The sequence below is a fragment of the Polistes dominula genome, unplaced genomic scaffold (assembly GCF_049000335.1).
Source record: "Polistes dominula isolate Pdom_NZ unplaced genomic scaffold, Pdom_raw_medaka contig_33, whole genome shotgun sequence".
Taxonomy (NCBI): domain Eukaryota; kingdom Metazoa; phylum Arthropoda; class Insecta; order Hymenoptera; family Vespidae; genus Polistes; species Polistes dominula.
Window position 1 is genome coordinate 5,884,759 of NW_028300998.1, and position 18,515 is coordinate 5,903,273.

Here is an 18,515-nt window from a genome sequence, read left to right on the forward strand (position 1 = left end):
TTTCGAAAGCAAACAGTTATTAGTGTCAGCTGTTATAAGAGTGTAGTGTGCATTGGGAAAAGGAAGAGACAACAATTTCATACTATTGCTTAATACAAATTATTTGTTCTTATTTTAAATAAATTATCATGGGTAAAAATAAACAATCGCAGAGAACTAAAAATAATGCAAGGGTACGTATTAATTATTATTTAAAATTAAGACTTTCTTTATATTAACCTCAAATTTTTAAGACATTCTATAAGTCAATGTCTGATTTTATAACCAATATACAAGATTGTAGCACTTTTTGATAAAATATGATGAAATATTAATAACACAATATGTATTTGCTGTTTTTTGTTTTGTTTCAAATGTCTTTATTATTATTCTCACTTTGTAGCCATCAAATAGTAGTAGAAGTGCAGAGCTTCTGGGAACTCCAATGCCCAAATTTGTTGGGTTTTCAGCTGTCAAGGATGGTGGCTATGTTCCTGTGCTTCCTGGATTAACTCTTTGTAATTTAAATGATATTGAAATGCATAATGTCAATTCTGATTTTCAAATTGTCTTAAAAAAAATGAATAAGAAGGATGCAACTACAAAATACAAGGTGAAAGTTTGTTTTATATTACTGTCAAGTAATATTTGCCTTATCTATTTAACATATGAATGTATTTTTGTAGGGTTTGCAAGAATTTGCAACCATGTGTCAAACAGCAGAATTATCAGCAGTCGAAGGAATGTTACCTTTTTGGCCAAGATTATATAGTGTTTTAGCTATCGATATTGAACATAAGGTAAGAGAAGCTGCACAAATAGCTCATGCTGCTGTAGTTAAACGAGTCGGTAAAGGTATTGCAATGTATTTGAAACAAGTCGCTGGTCCTTGGTTTACTTCTCAATATGACACTTATCCACCTGCTGCATCGGCTGCGGCTAATTCATTTAATGTGAGTGATATATTTTTTTTTATTTAAGTTTTTATTTTTAAAATATAATTATTTAATAATTTCTTTTCGCATGTTTAGGAAACTTTCCCGCAAAATAAAATAGTGGACGTAATAATCCATTGTCAACAAGAAATATTATCATATATTTGTGATAATATTATAACCCAAACACCGCAGTCATTGTCTATACATAAGTACGTTTCATTATTTTATAAATATGATGTCTAATTGCATTACGCATGTTTCTTTGATATTTTTATTATATCTCTTTCTTCTCTTTTTTTTCTTAAGAACCTTAAGCGCCGAAGAAATGGAAACAAAGTATCAAAAAGTATTGGTGGCAAGTTTACACAGTTACAGCTATTATTTTAAAAAAAGTACCCATTCAAGAAGTAGAGAAAACTAAAGAAATTCATCAGAAAATTATAAGCAATGGTAAATTTTGGAAATTAACCAAGCACGATGCTATTCCTATAAGAACAGCAGTTTTTACTGCGTTAACGTCAATAATAGAAAATGCTGATTTTTTAATACAAAATGAAAAGAAAAGAACGGTAACAGCCATTATGAACAGTTTGGATGAAACGGAACCTGCGCTTTCTTCGGCAATCTGGGAGTCTTTGCTTATTGCTATTAATAAAATACAAGTAAATGATTTAAACTACAATTTCTGTTACATTACATAAAATTATGAATTGTTAAAATATAAATTTTTATTTTTTTTAGGATTGGTATATAGTAGTTAGTATCGAGAAGTTAGTGTTGCCAAAATTATGGCGAATTTTACGTGGTGGTGGACAATGTTGTGCGAGTGTCGTTTATCCTAATTTATTACCTTTCCTTAGTCAATTTCCAAAATTAAATATTGATAATACGACTTTGTACACGAATTTCTTTGAGAATATGCGACAAGGGTATTTATTCGATTTCACTTAAACTGTATGTTGTCAATTATGCAACAATTTTGATGATGTATACATTTTTCAGTTTTTCGGCTAAGAGCGTCCAACTTAGTCGTTCCGAAATGTTTGCAGTAACGGTTTCTTTTATAGAGTGTTTACGATATGCAATTTTATTGAATGTCAATGAGGTTCCTTTGTGTGAGAAGCTTTTGAAAGAACAGGTAAATAACAAGACTTAGAATATATTATTTTATATACTATTATAGATATTAATTTAAACAAATCTTTTTGAATATTGCAGCTAATTCCTATAATAGAAATGTGTTTAGTAGAAAATGTAGTAATGAAACAAATTTTATTTTGTGAAGTTATCCAATTGTTGAAATATTGGAGTAAAAATCGTTGCAACGAAGAATATAAATCATACCCACTTTTAATAAACAAATTTTGGGCAGAACTTAAACAATTATATGAAAAGCTCATAAATATGATGCAAACTTCCACTTCAACATCTATCGTACATATAAGTAATTCTCTAATAGAACTATTACTTAACTTAAAAATCCCCCAAATAGAAGACGACAAAATTTAAAAGTAAACTTTGCTGAATCTAATCAGCTTACCGAAACTAAATGTCAAATAGAAAAAGTAGAAGTAGAAGTGGACAAAGTTTTTCAGGGAGAACTTTTTAATTTTGTTAATGAATTTTGCGTAACATGTTTTGATAAAATTAATAGAGAGCACTTCATGGAATATATCGAATATCTTGACAGAATAATCACACATTTTGAATGTCAAGAACTTTTTATAGCTCTTACAAAATCATTAAAACCGAACATAAGTTTCTTTGAATTTTATAACGAAACTTTGAAAAATTGGTTAACGCAGGCATCGAACAAAGAGAAATATGTAGTAGAAATAATTTTCAAACTTGTTAAATACATGGATGATATGGATAAGGATAAAGTTTTAAGTTCATTAACTGAAGTAAGATTATTATATTTTATATTTCTTTTTGGTTATTGAAAATATAATATACACATATATGTAATTATTATTTTCATTTTTAGCTTGAGAATGTCACTATAGTTCGAAGTATTACAGAGTGTATTTTATCGAGATTTAATAGAAATGATGTTACGGCAAAAAAATGGTGTTCACAATCTAACGTAACAAGTCTACTTATAGATGTAGCCATGGAAATAGCTTCTGATAATTATTGTATTGATTTAGAAAGAAATAAAAATTTGATTCTATTGGCTTTTGATAGATCTAAGGATTGTGGTATGTTTCATACTTTTAATATCTGTCTCGGTCTTTTTTTTACATTTGTATTATGTATAATATTGATTTGTTTTTAGATCTTTTAATAAATGAAGATACAGCTAATCAAATAATAAAAATCCTATGCGATTCAATATATAAAAGAAACTACGTTTCCTTGGAAAAACTTGGAAAATTAATTTTACAACTTGTGCCGTTTCTGTGGATTTACAAGAGACCGATATCTGGTTCTCTACAATTATTAAAAGCACTTTTTGTACTATGTATTCAAGAATATCCCAGTTATTATGATATAATTTCTATCGATGATATGCGAAAAGTTTGGAAAAATAGTCTTGTAGCATGCAGACGAAGTCTTAATCATTTAGGGTTTACCATGTTTACTAAACATATTGCCATTATTACTTGGAACAAAATATACAAAACGTAAGAGTTTTATTTTTATTTTTGATATATTTAAAAGACCTATAAGATTTTATTTTTCTTATCATTGTATTTCTTTACAGACACGAAGTAGACGTAAAGGATTCGTTAGTAGATGTAGTAACTGATCTTTTTGAAGTAATAATTTATAATACATTAGTGAATACTATCAGCGTGAATTCGTACGAAAAAGAAGTCATTTCTACATTTTTAACAGAATCAAATATAAGTACATGGATAGCTGAAGTTACTGGAATAGTCATTTATGCAGAAGCAATAACTGGACATTTATATGTATCGAAACCCGAACAAGAGATACGTGCATATCACCATACTACAAAAATTAATTTAACCGATAACGTTTCGGCAGATAACACTGAGAATTGCCTTATATGGGCTTTGTTTGTAACTAAATTATTAAATAATATTTATTTAAGATATGAACAAAATATTATGAATGAATTGAAATATGAAATTAAAACGAAAAATCATACTGAGATGCAAGGATTTACGGAAATATTAATAAATATCCTACATTCTGTTACTTTAGGATATATTTATGTGAATTATTATAAATCTGTTAGTACAATTTATATTTTATATTTTTATACAAAATTATATGATATATATATATATATATATATATATATATATATATATATATATATAATTTTTTGAATTTGAAATAATTAACATTTTCGTTTACAGACTAAATGTTACAAAAATGTGGATAAACTTTTGACATCCGTAAAAAATAATTTGAAAAGTTTACAGAAACATATAACTAAAAAGGAACATGAGGAAATTCTTCAGTATATTCAAAAGTAAGTATTATCTTTTTGTACAATGTTTCAAGTTATAAATTAAAATGATTTCTTTTCAGATATAAGTCTGAATATGGAAGTATTTTACCATATATTATTAATGTCTATTTTATGGAATTATGTGAGCAAACAGATCTTTTGGAATATTGTAAAATGTGTAAAAACAATGGTATATTTCCAGAAAAAGATTCATCTAATAAAGAAGCATATTTACAAGCAGTGCAGGTATAATGCTATCTCTTTTTGATTTTTTTTTTCAATAATTATTGCATAATAAATGAAAAATTCTTTGTTAATATTATTAAATAAATTATTTCAGATTACGTCTCAATATTTAGATCTGGAAGAGATTCAAGTATCAACAGATGATCTTCTAAGTGTGTTAATTGTAGGAAGAAATATACTATCGACTCAAGAAAATTCTTTAGTACACCTACCTATTTTAGAAAGAATTGTTATTGATCAGTCAAAGAATTCAAAATTGTTCCTTCTTGATTGGTTCGTATATTTGATTTACATTTTTATTTATAAAAACTATTCCGCGACTACTTTTAAATAATAATTGGTATTTTTTTATAGCGATGTTAGCGAAGAGTCGTGGGAAAACGTAGCTTTAACTCTAGAAATAATAAGATTTCTTACGGAATTTATTATAAAAAAACAAACGGATTTAACATACGAAAATTGGGATTTTATTCTGATTTCTTTATCATCTTGGCAAGCTTCTGTAAATAAATCTAAACATAATTTCAATGATTTCAAGGTAAATATATTGCATTAAATGCATACTCTTTTTAATATTTTAATATTAAGAATATAATACGTTTATACATTTATACAGGTGATAGCATTAACAGTAGCTGTTAGTCAGCTTTTTTATGAAGTTCAAAGCCTGATGCATAAACACGAAGTAAAACCTTTGAGTGAATTACCACCTGATATTTTAGATGAATGGAAAGCTGTCTTTGCTAAAGACATACATAGAAGTATTCTAAAAACTTGGAAGCTTCATGCTGGTAATTTTGTTTGTTTATCAAATAATTTTACAAAGGTTACAATATGAATTTTATATTAACTAAAATTTACTGTGAAATATTTTTTACAGAATCTTATGTCGAAAAAATGGGAGTTTTAAAACCGATTATTGCTTTAGATTGTTTGGGTAGAACAATAAATTTACTTTATGCTAAAGAACTTTTCAAAAATGATAGTGAGTCTACCGAAAGCAATAATTTAGATGAAACGATAAAATTGTGTCTAAAACTTATTCAGTCTCCAGCACCGTCTATTCAATTGGCTGCGTATCATTGTTTGAAACATGCTATTTCTGAGCTTGTAGAAAACGACAAAACGTCAATGGAAGCGGAATGCTTTCATCCACTTGTTTTGAGTATTAGGAATTTCGAAGAAACACTTTTGAATATTCAATATATCGTTAACACCATGCTTATAGATTTCAAGTTGGTATTCAAAATAATTTACAGATAAATTAATATTATTTATTTGTAATACATTTTTTTTATCGTTTCGTGTTTATTTTATCTCCATTTAGATTATGCGACACTATTAGTTGTACTATTCAGCCTTATACAGATTCTTACACATATACTTTGGGTTACTTATTGCTGTGGGCTATCGTTTTGGATATGTGTGCAAATACACATGGTGATTTACGCTATCAATACGCTGAAATATTAAAGTAAGTTTTACTCTTGTAAATGTTATCATATTAACCATCATATTCGCTCGTAGATTTTACAAATTTAATTATAAATGACTATTTAATGTCTTTAGGAAAGATCTATTTCCATCCTTATTGAATAATATATTCCGATTAATGCCAGTGGAAGTATTGCAGGATAACAAAAACAAAGCTGCAAAATTAGTAGAAATGTTTTCTACCGTACCATCTATGAGTTTTGGAGGTACGTTTATCTACAACTTGTTGGCAATTACTTTATTATTAATTAGTATAATTTTAATTTAGAAAGTTGGACCGAATGGAGATTAGATCATATAGTGTGTTGGTTATATACAAATACTTTGAGGCATTTACCAGTATTAGTGAGACAATGGTGGAGTACAGCTGATAGCAGAGTTAGCGTAGCAGTGGATAGAATAACAATGCATTATGTCAGTCCTATGTTATGTCAAGAAGAACTTCTTAATAACAGGCTAGTCAATGTCGAAAACATGCAAGTAAGAAATATAAAATATGCACTACATTTAACACATGTAACTTATTTAATAGATTGAGAATATTTTCTTGTATTTATTAATATTATAGGTAAAAGTTCATCCAACGGCTAGAGAAGTAGTAGCATTATATCAAATGGATGATACTGAATTAGAACTTAGTATCGTTCTACCACCAAACCATCCATTGGGTCCAGTAACCGTAGAACCAGGACAACATGCAGGAGGTACTGCCAATTGGAGAAATTGTCATATGCAGTTATCAATATTTCTTACTCATCAAGTGAGTATTAGAATTCTATGTATACTTATGTGTATTCAAAATTTATTTTTATACAATTATTTTTGATACAGAATGGTTCAATTTGGGATGGACTGATATCGTGGAAAAAGAATTTGGATAAGAAATTTGCCGGTGTTGAGGAGTGTTATATATGTTTCAGTATCTTTCATATAAGTACTTATCAAATACCAAAATTGTCTTGTCATACTTGTCGCAAGAAATTCCATACACCATGCCTGGTAAGAATTTGGAATATATTTCTTAGTAAAATATTACTATATTATGTATTAAATTATATTCTTTTTATTCTAGTACAAATGGTTTAGTACGAGTCAGAAATCAACATGCCCGATATGTCGAAATGTGTTTTAATCCTAAGGAATAAAGATAATTCTAATCACATAATAAAATGTTATTATTATTAATATTATTGTCATAACAATAATATTATTATTAATAATAATAATAATAATAATAATAATAATAATAATAATAATAATAATAATAATAATAAAAAAGGCAGGTTAATATAGAATACGTGCAAGAAAGAAATAAATCCATTATGTAATATAATTTATGTGATTTTAGTATTAAATATAAATATATATATATACATACATATATGTAACTGGTAACAATTAATGTTTTATTATAACTAATATGTGCAGAATTAAGATGTATGTATAAAAACATTCTATTGTAATACAAAAATCCATTTTTTAAACTAAAAACAAAAAGAAAAGGAAGAATGTAAGTTTTTAGTTTAAAATTGAATAATTCGAAAGTTGCCAATAATTCAAGAAATAATGAAATATATTATTAATACCTGATATATTTACGATTTTTGTTTGAAATAATTCATTGTTTATATCGCAATCCGGCAATGTAAAAGGGTTAGGATTAAATGGATAAGTTTAATTCCTATTTTTGATACTACCGTTATTGGTGGCGCTGTCATCGATTGAACAGTAAGTTTTTAATGGCTGAAAGTTGGTACCATATGTTTTGACATTACTTTAAGATGGCGGTATTTTTCAGTGTTCGTACGTGAAAGAAGTCTCGTGTTTCGGTAGTTTTCGCGTTATCGGTTAACATTTAAAAAATATTGAGGGATGGAGACTAGTGCGAGTACCGGTACTCGTACAACGCGATTTATGATGGAGGGTGTCGGCGCTCGAGTTATTCGTGGACCTGAATGGAAATGGGGTAAACAGGTTGGAACATAGGTTACTTATTATAAATATGTATTTTTCAAATCGTTCAAATAGTTTTTCCACGATTATTTTGACGTCGTTAATATTGTATAGAATTTTTACATTACTCAATTATTTTATACGATAATTTTTGTGTGTAAATTATATTAAAATTTACGAATGCTTTCAACAAGTTTTTAAGGTTATCAGATAGTCAACAATTATTTTCTCTTATACTTTATTATTTGTTATTAATGTATTTTGATCTAAGTAATTGTTAATATTAATCTTATTGTATTGTATTATTTATAAATTATTTTGATATTATTAGAAAATTGAGGAAAAAAATTGTATTAAAATAAACGAAGGTTAAGAGTGAGTTTTATTAACAGTGCATTATTGTTTAATAGGATGGAGGAGAAGGACATGTTGGTACAGTTAGAAATTTTGAATCTCCTGAAGAAGTTGTTGTGGTATGGGATAATGGTACAGCAGCAAATTATCGTTGTTCTGGTGCTTTTGATCTACGCATATTAGACTCAGCACCAACAGGTGTCAAGCACGAAGGAACTATGTGTGATACTTGTAGACAACAACCAATCTTTGGTATTAGATGGAAATGTGCTGAATGTGGGAATTATGATTTATGTTCTATTTGTTATCATGGAGATAAACATCATTTGAGGCATAGATTTTATCGCATTGCTACTCCTGGAAGTGAACGCATTTTATTAGAACCAAGACGTAAAACTAAGAAAGTATGTATTATAAATATAATTAATAAAATGTTTATATCAATAAAATATCTATTGAATTTATACTAATACAATAATTTTTGTTATTTACAGATAGCCATTCGAGGTATTTTTCCTGGTGCAAGAGTTGTTCGAGGTGTTGATTGGCAATGGGAAGATCAAGACGGTGGGAATGGACGTAGAGGAAAAGTTAATGAAATACAGGATTGGTCATCGGCCAGTCCTCGTTCAGCAGCTTATGTTATTTGGGATAATGGTGCCAAAAATTTGTATCGTGTTGGATTCGAAGGAATGGTTAGTTTTTATACCATACACATACTGTAATAATAAGTTCTAAATTTTGATTCTGTAATTAATATTTATTTATTATTATATACTTATAAATATTGTTGGTATTTTTTAGGCTGATTTAAAGGTTGTCAGTGATGCTAAGGGACAGACAGTTTATAGAGATCATTTACCATTGCTAGGTGAACAGGGCCCAGGTAGAACTGGACCACATGGTCTACAAATTGGAGATCAGGTACTGAAGATGAATAATCTTTAAACTTATTTTTCAATTTAAATGAATTATTAAATATTGTATTAGATTTATTATATTTTATTATTAACATAATATTTTTCTTTGACAAAGGTTAATGTCGATTTGGAATTAGAGATAGTTCAATCTCTTCAACACGGTCACGGTGGTTGGACTGATGGAATGTTTGAATGTCTTGGTACTACTGGTACCGTTGTCGGAATTGATGAAGATCATGATATTGTTGTATCATATCCAAGTGGTAACAGGTGGACTTTCAATCCAGCTGTAATTACAAAAGTCCAGATACCTGTACCCGTTACAAGTTCTAGTTCAGATAATCAAACGTTTGCTGTGGGTGATTTGGTTCAAATTTGTAATGATTTGGAGAAAATTAAATTGTTACAACGTGGTCATGGGGAATGGGCAGATGCTATGACACCGGTAAGCTAAATGTTCTTTATGTCTTCGCAGATTCGAATATATTTGATAAATCTAATGAATATACTATTATATTATTTTCTTGTTTTTGTAGACATTGGGAAAAATAGGAAGAGTACAACAGATATATCACGATGGAGATTTGAAAGTTGAAGTGTGTAGCACATCATGGACGTACAATCCGCAAGCAGTGACAAAAGTTGCCAGTAGCGATGGCAGCGTTCCAGGAAACAGTAGCGGAGGTAAAGATTTTCGTTGAAATTAAATTCAATTGTACAATAAAATATATTGCTATTGTTGAATTAATTGAAACGTATTTTTTCACTTATAGAACGTTTATCGGCACTGTTGAAGAAATTATTCGAAACTCACGTTTCGGGTGACGTTAACGAAGAATTAGTTAAAACTGCTGCGAACGGCGACGGTAGTAAATGCGAGGAATGTTTGAAGAGACCGGAGGCCGACGTCAATGGCGTATTTTCCGGTCATACGGCTTTGCAAGCTGCGAGTCAAAATGGTCATTTGGAAGTTATTAAAATTCTCCTCCGTTACAAAGCTGACGTTGAAATTGAGGTAAATAAAAATTTACAGCAGACATATGAAAAATACTTTTTCTTACGATATTTGATGATTTAATAAAAAAGAAAAAAAAAACCCAGAAAAGATAAAGAAATTAAATGATAAATTAAAGTTTTCGTTTAATAAAACAAATAGGACAAGGACGGTGACAGAGCCGTGCATCATGCTGCGTTCGGTGATGAGCCAGGAGTAATGGCTTTGCTGGCAGGTGCTGGTGCTGATCTCAATGCTCGTAACAAAAGGCGTCAGACTGCCCTTCATATCGCGGTGAATAAAGGCCACGCCGGAGTGGTTAGAACTTTGCTGGAGTTAGGATGTCATCCGAGTTTGCAGGTAAGTTTTATGTCGATAATATATAACAACGTGTTGTGTGTTTCTACTTCCTATTTATATTAACGAGTATGTTGTCGCCTGAAGACCTACAATGGATATTATTCAAATGAGGACAGAAAACGAATTCATAAAACGAGATATTGACTGTCTACTTTGACTGTCAAATCTCTATAAATGTATATATTTATATATACATGTGCGCTTATGTAGTAGAATAGAAATTAAAAAAAGAAAAAAGAAAAGAATAATAGAAGAAGAGTTAAAAAAAAAAAAAGAAATTAAATCGATCATAGCGTTTTATATCATTGGGCCGATGAAACAGGGAAGGGTACGGGAATATATTAATTTACTCGATTGCCATTTCAATTTGAAATTTATGAACGATATAAATGAAATTTTTTCGTGCATCGAAATACGAAGGAAACTGTTCGGTGAGTGAAACGTTATTTGAGCTATCGATCGTATACATGTGTATATATACACATATATATATATATATGTATCATATTATATTATATTGTATTATATTATATGTATAATATATATATGCTGTCCCAACACAAGTTCGTTTAATATGAAATTATATGAGAAAATGTTCTCTCTCGAGTATAAAGAGAGAAAGAGAAAGAGAAAGGGTGAGAGTTAATTCGAGAAATATCGATGCTGTTCAATGGAAATCGATATAAGAAATTTTAGATTTATAGTTTAGATGCGTTGCAAGTTTTAGTTTTCCTTTTTCACTTTTTCTTTTTCTCTTCGTTGGGAAGAGAAGCAGAGGTTGGAGGGGGTGGAACATGGAAAGAGCTGGCAAAAGAGAGAGAGAGGAGAGAGAGAGAGAGAGAGTTTCAAAGTTTCATCAAAAAGGTCGTTGAGGATAACACGCACATAGTTTTTCGAAGAGAAAGCTCGCTTTTGAGCTTTTATTCTACACTCGAAATTTTCACGCTCAAAATCTCGTGAAATATAACTCGATATCGAGAATGGGAACTGGGAAGTAGTGAAAGAAGTAGTGGAAGTTGGGAGGGGGTGAGAGAGTGGATGGGTGGTAGTCCTTGTTTATTTTATTCTTGAATCGTCTAGACGTGATTTATTTCTTGGTATTCTACTTTTCCATGATTTATATCTACGTGAAAGCTCGCGAACTAACGTTTTCTGTTCTTCTTTCAATCGCTTTTCTTGTTCTTTCTTTCTTTAGTTATTTTTCTTTCTCTCTCTCTCTCTCTGTCTCTCTCTTTCTGATTTTCTTTGCTAGTAGTATGAAATTCACAAGAGTGAATTCTTCGTGGACGGGTAGATCCATCAGGATCCTCCTAATCTGCCTAGAGTCAATCTTCCCGTCATTTCTTTGCGTTATCACGAGCGTTCGTGACGTTACCTTGCTCGATCGGATTTTCTTCGTGCATCGTTCATAGATTATTCTCAAAGAATGATTATTTTTGTTTCTTTTTCATATAAGAAAGTTTTCAGAAAAATATTTTTACGGGGAATTTTTTTTTTTTAAATATTTTTTTTAAGTAGCACAAATGTCAGGTTTAAATGTTCCGTTTAATAGTTTTGATATATTACTGATAAATAAAAAACATATATACAGTTATAATATGTTCGTGTTCTCTATTTTAATTAAAAAGAAATAAATGATTTACAAACCGTGGAATGAGATACGAATAGAAGAAAACGATAAAAGAGAGAAAAAACACAATATAATAAATATATATATATAAGTATTAGAAAGAATGAAGAAAGAAAACAAGCTTTCTCGAAAATAGCTTATTCGCAAAATCGAAGGGAAAATAGGATCGTAGCGTCTAAATCGGCAAGGAGAAAAATAAATTTGCGGAAAGTAAGATGGGGGAAGAAAGAAAGAAGGGGTAGTTTAGGTGGATAAAACGAAACACATAGAGAGAGGGAAAAGGTGCGATTTTGGGGCATGAGAAAAAGCTCGAAGGAAAAAAGAGATAGAGATTCCAATCAGGATATATCGACGCATATCTTACCAGGTAACTTCGATATTCCACTATAAAAGCTCGCACCACTTTTCTTTCTATTTTCTTATTTTACGTTTCCACATATTTGCGACTATTTTTTTGAATTTTTTTTCTTTTCTTTTTTTTTTTTAAATTTTTTTTCGTTCGCATTGTCGGATTATTTTTTTTTCTTTTCCTTCCGTTTGAATTTTATTTCATTTTACGGTCAATATTATTATAATCAAACCTTTTATTATGATTTTTATTCGAGATAAATTCATGGCGTTGAAAAATTTATCGAATACATTTTTCCGTTCAATGAATGTTAAATATATTTCTTTTTTTGTTTAAGTCTAATCAATTTCTTAGAGAGAAATATAAAAGCTACACGGTGAAGAAATTATCTTTAGAGATGAAAAAAACCTTATTCTTTTTCCTCCCTCTATCTCTAATTTTCTTTATCATGCGGTAACTTGCAAGATTGTTTTTTTCCGTGTTTTTGCAAGACGGAAAAAGGTAACAAAAAATAAAAAAACATAGCTGCATAAAATAATGTTATCCCCCTAACTTTGTTTCTTTGTGATCTTTTCTTTCTTCTTCATAATAATACCGTAGTATTTTTTTTTCATAATAAAAATAAATTCAAATAAATTTTATATCACTTAACGACGACGCCTAGCCACGTCGAATTATTGTTTTTCATTAGATTACTAAAGTTAAGTAATATAGGTACGGTTAGTAAAATAGATAGGATGACCCGTTTGAAGTAACCAAAAAGAAAAACCGTGTGTTGTTGACTTCAGAGAGAGAGAGAGAGAGAGAAGAGAGAGAGAGAGAGAGAGAGAGAGAGAGAGAGAGGAGATAATAAAAAGATGCAATTTCCTTTAATAGTACTGGATAGGTGTGAGAAGGTATTCTTATTCTATAAGTAAACTTAAGACAGTCATATTGATATCCAATGATTTAACAATAAGTAAGGGTCAAAGTATGATGTTAGGAATAGGTGGAATAGAAAGTGGTAAGAAGAGAAGGAAGAGATGAAACCGAAAAGGTTTAGCTACACATAATAGGAGGATGAGGGGAGAGGATGGAAGGTTACCTACCTGTCTGCCTGCCAGGATACAAGTACAAGCAAGCAAGCAAGTAAGCAAGCAAGCAAGCAGGCAGGCAGGCAGGCAGGAACGCAGGCAGGTACACGAACGCGAATTAGCGTTAATTCACCTTCGTTAGGCGGGTATCTCCTCATTTGCAGGAGACTTAATTAATTTGGTTATCTGAGCGCTCTCGAGAAAGCTCCAAATTCCAGCTGCGTTTACGAGTGTCGCGCGGGCTTGTGTTTGAGAATACGCATTGCGCATAATCAAGCTGGAACTTCGACTCCGGGCCAAAGAGAAAGAGAAAGATAGAGATGAAGATAGAGATAGGGATAAAGATAAAGATAGAGAGAGAGTGCATGGGAATTGTATATACTTCGCGAGAGAACCGACACATAACGATTCCAACATCTCTCCTATTTTCCTTCGAAACAATTCGAAGCCGAAGACAACCGGCGGGAGCATTTTCCGTGATAAACAACCCTTACGTGCTCGGCATCCTATTTAGTTGTTTGTATTCGAGATGAGCCTTATTTTCATCTCTATTTTTTCTTTTTTTCTTTCTTTTTCTTTTACTATTTTATTTTTTCGATAAGGCTGCAGTTTCATTCATTTCAATGTTTATGGATAATTAGGAAGAGAGAGAGAGAGAAAAAAAGAAAAAAATGTTTGTGCACTTGTATAATGGCTGATAATAAGTAAGAAAAAGATAGCATAATTATTTGCTAATTTAAATCATCGAAATTAATTGTAATATTATTTTTGTTAACAAATTTTTATTGCCTTTGAAAGAATTATAATTTTTAATTATTTAATACGTTAAGCTTCAATTTATTTCAGTTATAACGAGTACGCGAATGAGTTAAGAAAAAATACAGTAATATTATGTCCCATGAACAATAATTTCTCGTAATCTTCTAAAAGATAATTCATTTTGTTCATTCGATTTATCTCGAAGAAAAAGTTGGGACAATCTTCGAAATCTTCGAATGTTCCTTTTGTAACCCTTACCAAAGCCAAAAACTAATTTTTACGATAGAACACAAGAAAATAAGCACGATAAGCTCTCTTTATTGTCCTTGTGTATAAATGTATGCCCACATGTGTGTGTGTGCGTGTATGTGTGTGTGCGTGTATGTGTGTGTGCGTGTCCTGTGTGTCTCTTTACGAGAAATAGAAAAGAACATTTTTGTGATCACGTTTGGTCCGACGAAAAATACTCTTTTTCTTCTTCTCTTTTCTTTCTTTTTTACTTGCTTCGTAAACGTGCACGAAATTCCAAATGAAAAGATTCGTGCACGCTTGCACGCGAGCGCGCGCGCGCGCGCGTTGTTTCACCATCAGAAACAAATACCAAGAAGAACGTTGTTATGTTGGGTGGTCCAGCAAAGAATTCTTGCCATCTTCCTAGATCGTTTCGTTTAGTTTTTTTCTTTTTTTTTTTTTGTTGCCGAAGGATAGGGCTAATCGAAATACCGTTTCGTACGTGAGTTCGGCACCATGACGGTTTTCGGCTTCGATATTTTCTTTCTCTCTCTTTTTTTTTGTTTTTTATTTTTTTCTCTTTCCAAGCATTGGAGACGAAAAACCGAATGACTTTTCCCGATAGGAAACTTTTTGAATGCTCTTTGTTCTTCTCACAGACTTTTCAGCTTCCTTCCTCTCATTCTTTTCTCCCTTTTTCCTTCTCTCTTCTATTTTTTTTTTGTTCATTCTTTCCTCGTTCTTCTTTACGTATTCCCTGGACGAGTTTCGATTTTTAAGACAAGGAGATTCCACGGAAAAATACAATGTGTTAGAATCCCTTTGGGATTACTTTTTTTCAATTTATTGTCTCTCTTTGGTTTTCCCTTTTTTTTTCTATTTCTTCCCCTTTATTTTTTTTCATTTTACTGTTTTCCTTATTTTTGATAGTTACATCTTGGTAGGGTATGAAAGAATTGTAAAACAATTCGTTTTAAACAGATCGTACGAGATATGTTCCGTTATTTAGTTAAAACATTTCAGGCAAAGATACTTTTTCTTTCTTTTTAGAATCTCGATTTCAGACTATATTTATTATTGTCTTATTAATTTTGATTATTAAAATTCTTTTTTGAATGTATAATGAACACTAAAAAGAAAGAAGGAAAAGGAAAGGAAAGGAAAGGAAGATAAGACATAAAGCAGAAACGATAATGAAAATCGTTCGAACAAGATTTACGTTCACTTTTGCAGATACAAAAGTCATTTCGATGCTGTCGCCTTACGTCGAATTCGAAATTTCTTCTTCTTCCACTTCTTCTACTTCTTCTACTTCTTTTCTTCCTCTTTCTTTCTCGTTTTCTCTTTTTAATACTTTTATCCCTTTCTACTAAAGAAGGAGAAAAAGTTTGATCGTTCCTTGGGCCAAGTTGTACCACCGACTTTTTCTCTCTCACTTACTCACTCACTCTATTTCTGTCTCTTTTTTTTTCTTCCTTCTCTTTCTGATCCTTTTCCTTCGATTCCACAAAACTTTTCTATAATCCCGTCACGCGCAACGCGGCTACGCGCGATAATAGCGTCACCTCGATTCTCGTTTCCCAACAGTCGAAGCTCATCCCGTCTTCCCTTTCGTTTCCCCTTCGAAAAGAAAAAGAAAAAAAAGAAGAAAAAAAGAAAAAACCAACGAGGGGAATTAATCGCAACGAATTCACCAGTTCTCCTTCACCTTATTCTTCTTCTCCTTTTTTTTTTTTTCTTCTTGAATCTCTCAGTCAGCGTTAATTTATTCCTACCCCTGAAATAAAAAAAGGAAATTCTTTAACGGAAACGTCTAATGCATGAAAGCGTATGCGGAAGATTCGATTAAAACGTATTATAACAAGTATTTTCAATTTAGCAAACAACAAAATATAACCGAGTTTCACTAGATTATTAATTTCACGAAGGACTAGATAGAAGTAATGTTAAACTCGCAACGTGAAAACTAAATACAGTCTTTAGATAGACTGCCATTTTCAACGGAGGTCTGCTTAGAAATAAAAAAAATATTAACAATAAATAACATTTGTTATTTTTATAAAGAGAAATTTGTCGGATGTTTGTTGGAACCGTTGTTTCTTTTTCTTTTAGTTTTTTTTTCCCTTCTGATTTGCTATCATTCTTACAACCCCTAATAACTGTACAGTACTTCGCTATATTTATTGTTAAATAATTCGTTAGAAATTTTTAAATCACTTAATATTATTTGAAAAAAAATATATATATTCTATATATATTAAAAATATTATAAATTTAATTATTTAATCGTTACGTCAATAATAAAATTCATTTATGAAAATCTTTAAAATTACCATGCACAGTAAAGAAGAGCAAAAGGGTATTTTCGTAACACGCTTGGTGAGAACATAAATAAACTATAATCCGTACGCTTTTTTCAGTATACCAAAATAATAGAAACCCTTGTTACGATAGTTTATACCTTCTATCTAGTCTTCGTGATTGATTCTCTTCGATTGATAGGAAAAAGAAATGAAAAAATAAGAAACAAAAATAAAAATGAAGAAGAAAGGTGGAGCAGGAATGAATCGGTTTGAGAGGGTATGGGTGGGAAAAAGGATGAAATGATGGCTCGCAAAGATCGCGAAAACCGTAAGAAAAGCTTCAACGATATGAGATGAAGCCTCCCTCAGCCACAGCACCACAGGCATTCCTGATCGTAATTTCGATCGAGAACCAACTCGATGATCCTCCTCATCGCGTTATTTTACGCAAAATTGTGGCACGAAGCTTCACCCCCACTTCAGTTCCCGGCCCCACATGGGCAGAATTCCAAATCCTCTTTGGCCGAGAACTATTATGCATAGAGGAGAAACTTCTGGCTATAGGGAGGAAGCATCTCCGAAAGTCTCGTTCGAAAAACGAACGATTATGGAGCACCGGCAAATAGCTTCGACGATAAACCCGTCGTTTTCCTTTTCGAGCAATCGGATTCTCAGGGTAAAGAAGAAAAAGAAACGGCGGGGGAGGGTGAAAGAAAATAAAAATAAGAAAAGTAAGTGAAAGAATGAAGAAAGATAGATAGATAGAGGTGTGAAAGGGGAAGAAAGTGTAAGAGAAAAGAAGAAGAAGAAGAAGAAGTGAGAGAGAGAGAGAAAGAGAGAGAGAGAGAAAGAGAGATAGAAATAGGAAATGAATGAGAGAAAGAGAATGAATGGGGAAAGAAAATTATAAAGAAACGAGAAAGAGAAGCAGAAATTGTGAAAGTATGATAAGAAGAGAGAGAGAGAGAGAGAGAGAGAGAGAGAGAGAGAGAGAAATGGTGAGAGAAATTGAGAAAGAGAGGAAATGAAAGAGAGTGAAAGAGAGAGAGAGATCCTCTCGAACATCCTCATCCTTATCCTGGTTCTCTGTGATGCGCTTTAGAGGAGTGGAAGGAACCAGTTCGGTAGCCCTTTGCTCGTTCGTTCGCGAATAATGCATTCGTTCGAGCCAGCGGAAGACTTTATGCCGTCGCGACGACGTCTTCCATCCGGGAAAATGGCTCGCAATTTCGATATGAGACGAGTTGCCTTCGGAAGGACGTTCTACGCGTACAACCCACCATCGTTCCCATTACAAATCCAATACCTATCGCGCCTTTGTCGATTCCTCTTCTTCTTTTCCTTCTTATTCCTATTCCTATTCCTATTCTTATTCCATGTCTCTTTTTTCAGCAGGATTTTTTTTTTTTGAATAATACGAACACTTCTTTGACAGTTTATTTCGTAACCGGTCAAATGATGTCTTTAAACAAATTTTTATTATCATTTATATTATAATTGTTGAA

General features: G+C 31.3%; 2 protein-coding genes across 3 annotated transcripts in view; both read left to right on the plus strand.

The window, feature by feature from the left end:
- The first annotated feature begins 31 nt into the window (after positions 1-31).
- On the plus strand, positions 32-7,676 carry Ltn1 (E3 ubiquitin-protein ligase listerin). The gene is given in 25 exon segments (XM_015323629.2): positions 32-173; positions 383-592; positions 666-932; positions 1,011-1,126; positions 1,224-1,299; positions 1,301-1,579; positions 1,659-1,846; positions 1,920-2,055; positions 2,136-2,385; positions 2,388-2,821; positions 2,905-3,118; positions 3,196-3,544; positions 3,625-4,120; positions 4,250-4,365; positions 4,425-4,590; positions 4,685-4,863; positions 4,945-5,128; positions 5,207-5,381; positions 5,471-5,825; positions 5,918-6,064; positions 6,160-6,290; positions 6,353-6,564; positions 6,653-6,844; positions 6,916-7,083; positions 7,157-7,676. Coding segments are annotated over 25 exon segments (5,145 nt in total). The 5' UTR covers positions 32-128; the 3' UTR covers positions 7,217-7,676.
- A 175-nt stretch (positions 7,677-7,851) lies between these two features.
- Positions 7,852-18,515, plus strand: part of LOC107067783 (mind bomb 1) — a 35,276-nt gene continuing 24,612 nt past the window's right edge. For both annotated transcript variants that reach the window (XM_089173646.1, XM_089173647.1), the window contains exons 1-8: positions 7,852-8,058; positions 8,448-8,795; positions 8,886-9,086; positions 9,196-9,315; positions 9,427-9,756; positions 9,848-9,995; positions 10,085-10,326; positions 10,468-10,665. In XM_089173646.1, the coding sequence (XP_089029772.1) occupies positions 7,957-8,058; positions 8,448-8,795; positions 8,886-9,086; positions 9,196-9,315; positions 9,427-9,756; positions 9,848-9,995; positions 10,085-10,326; positions 10,468-10,665 (1,689 nt within the window). In that variant the 5' untranslated portion in view covers positions 7,852-7,956. The remainder of the gene's footprint in view (positions 8,059-8,447; positions 8,796-8,885; positions 9,087-9,195; positions 9,316-9,426; positions 9,757-9,847; positions 9,996-10,084; positions 10,327-10,467; positions 10,666-18,515) is intronic.